This window comes from Austrofundulus limnaeus, unplaced genomic scaffold (assembly GCF_001266775.1).
Source record: "Austrofundulus limnaeus strain Quisiro unplaced genomic scaffold, Austrofundulus_limnaeus-1.0 Scaffold241, whole genome shotgun sequence".
Classification (NCBI taxonomy): Eukaryota; Metazoa; Chordata; class Actinopteri; order Cyprinodontiformes; family Rivulidae; genus Austrofundulus; species Austrofundulus limnaeus.
Window position 1 is genome coordinate 72,466 of NW_013952643.1, and position 2,543 is coordinate 75,008.

The following is a 2,543-nucleotide window of genomic DNA, read 5'->3' on the forward strand; positions in this document are numbered from 1 at the left end:
TATTCAATTAACGTATGATCCGATTAGTCGACTAATCGAATAAATAATCGGTGATTAATCGATTATTAAAATAATCGTTTGTGGCAGCCCTACTTGGAAACAATAATGTTTTAAATGAATTAAAAGCCTGAAATTATTTAATGAAAATTTTTGATCACAACTATACAGTAATAGAGTTAAAAATGTATAATAAGATACAAATCAACATTCATTTTTATCTTTATAATTTCTTTTTCTACTGCTCTGCACCTGATCCTGACTCAGTAGACTGAGAGTCCAATCATCTCTATATTGAAAAATAAGCTTTTCTGTCTCATATTTTCTATAAGGTTCGACCCATAAGCTCTGTATTCTAGTTAGACCTTTTATATTAACTGGACTACAGTCTGAGGTTGTACAGACGCTATGATTAAAAGCATAAGAAGCAAACTGGAACAAGATTTAACTTGGACTTTCAAAACCAAAACTTATAAATGCTTTTCATAGCCCATTAGAACAGTGGAAACTTCTTGCAGACTTGTCTTTGATCCTGTGTTGGCAGCTTGTACCTGCAGTCCTCTGGGAACAGCTCCTGGAGGAAACCCCTGTGACAGAGAAACAGGAAGCTGCTTCTGTAAACGTCTGGTGACTGGACGSGACTGTGACCAGTGTGTGGTGAGAAATCCTTGCATTTAATACTCAGTGATACTCCAGAACATGCCACCAAGCCATTKCTAACCTGCTGTTAATCTGCTGCCAACATGCTGCTAACTGAATACTAACCAGCTGTTAACCTGCTGCTGACCTGCTACTAATCTGCTGCTAACTTGCCCCTGACCTGCTGCCAGCCTGATGCTAATCTGAGGGTCCCACCTGCTGCCCGATGGCTCCACAGAGTTGGTAAATCCCTTAAAAAGTGCACGTTCACTCGAGATCAGGTCCAGTCCTGGGCCRCTGGGTCCTATCTTTATTGGAAGCTCATGGTGGAGTCGACTGTTCCGAGAGACCATTGGAGATGGCGTGTTGATTTGTATGTGCTRCAAGATGTAGTGGAATATGGCTAGCATATTCTGGTGAGTTTAGACGTACTGTTTGAGTAGAACTCAGATAGTACATTGAGTGTTTGTGGGGTTATGCTGTAGAAATGACTGGTAAATGATTGAAAGTCAATGCAAAGTCCCCATTAGTATAGAAGAACAAACTTGTTTGTGTGTGTGTGTGTGTGTGTGTGTGTGTGTGTGTGTGTTGGGGGGGTCTGGAATGTCTTTGTCTGTAGAGTCCTGCTGATGGGGGACGGGTGATGGTGGGGGTGCAGATTACTTAAAATAAAAATCAGTTCAAACATCAAACATCTGCTCTGTGATCCATCTGACCCAGACCCTGATCAGAACTGACCAGTTCTCAGGTCCAGATGTCTCCTGGTCCTGGTTTAAGATCAGTTCTGAGGGTTTTGAGTTTAAATAAACACATTCATTCAGTTTTTGTGGTTTTTAAACTCAGTTTCTTCTCTTTTTCAAACTGAGTTATTTGAGTTTTGGGGTCTCAGTCCCAGTTTAATGTCCCGCTTCAGATTCTGCTGATCTTCATTTGGGTCTGGCGGTTCTGGTCTGACAGTCCGGATGTGGGCTGGCACCGGTGGATCTGAGGGGGCGGGGCTCTGAAGCCTCTAAGGGGGTCTGAGGACCAGACGGTCTGAGGAGGAGCTCTGCTGAACCAGGGTCCGTGGTTCGGGGGACTTCCTACAGGTTTCTTCAGAGGATTTGGACTTGGATCCGGACCATGCTGCAGCTTCAGTTTGCGGTGCTGCTCGGTGAGTTCCCCGGTTCTTCTGCGGACCTTTAGAAGTCAGACGTCAGGATGGAGGTCAGTTTGACCGGTTTGTCTCTAGGTTCGTTTCTTTAACTGAAGTCAGAACCAGAACCGCCTGAAACAGCTGCCTGTCAGGTCAAACACACTGGAAACGTTTAAATATTTAAAAACATGGTGGATTAGAAAGACCCGCTAAAGTTACGACCTGTGACGTCACTCTGGAGATTCAAGGACTGCCTTAAAGAAATGCAGATCACCCGCTGCCTCATCTCTTTGAGCACTGCTCAGAGTGAGGATGACTCTCACACCAGAGGCGGATCTAGGATTTTTCTGAGTAAGGGGCCACAATGAATAGAGGGGCCAAGTATTTGTGCAACATCCTTCCACACAAATTCCTAGCTTTGGTAATTGTTTAAACACTTGTTATGTAATGTAATTAAAATAATCTTGCAAAAAAACAGTAAATCCTCCTTTACAATTTTACATGCATTTTTTTTAACTGTACTTACCATAGATATAATACTCTCAAACGCACAGCATGTAAGAAAATCCAGCCGTTGAAAGACTTTATCCATCCATCCATCCATTTTCTTCTGACTATCCGGGGTCGGGTCGCGGGGGCAGCAGCTTCAGAAGGGAGGCCCAGACCTCCCTTTCTCCGGGGGAACTCCAAGTTGTTCCCAGGCCAGCCGAGAGACATAGTCCCTCCAGCGTGTCCTGGGTCTTCCTCGGGGCCTCCCTGGAGGCCTCCAGGG

General features: G+C 44.3%; 1 protein-coding gene across 1 annotated transcript in view; it reads left to right on the forward strand.

The window, feature by feature from the left end:
- The window catches only part of lamb1a (laminin, beta 1a), a gene marked incomplete at its 5' end in the record, with an annotated part of 61,746 nt that overhangs the window by 16,955 nt on the left and 42,248 nt on the right, over positions 1 to 2,543 (forward strand). The window contains 1 exon segment of the mRNA XM_014020141.1: positions 542 to 654. Within this exon segment, the coding sequence (XP_013875595.1) occupies positions 542 to 654 (113 nt within the window).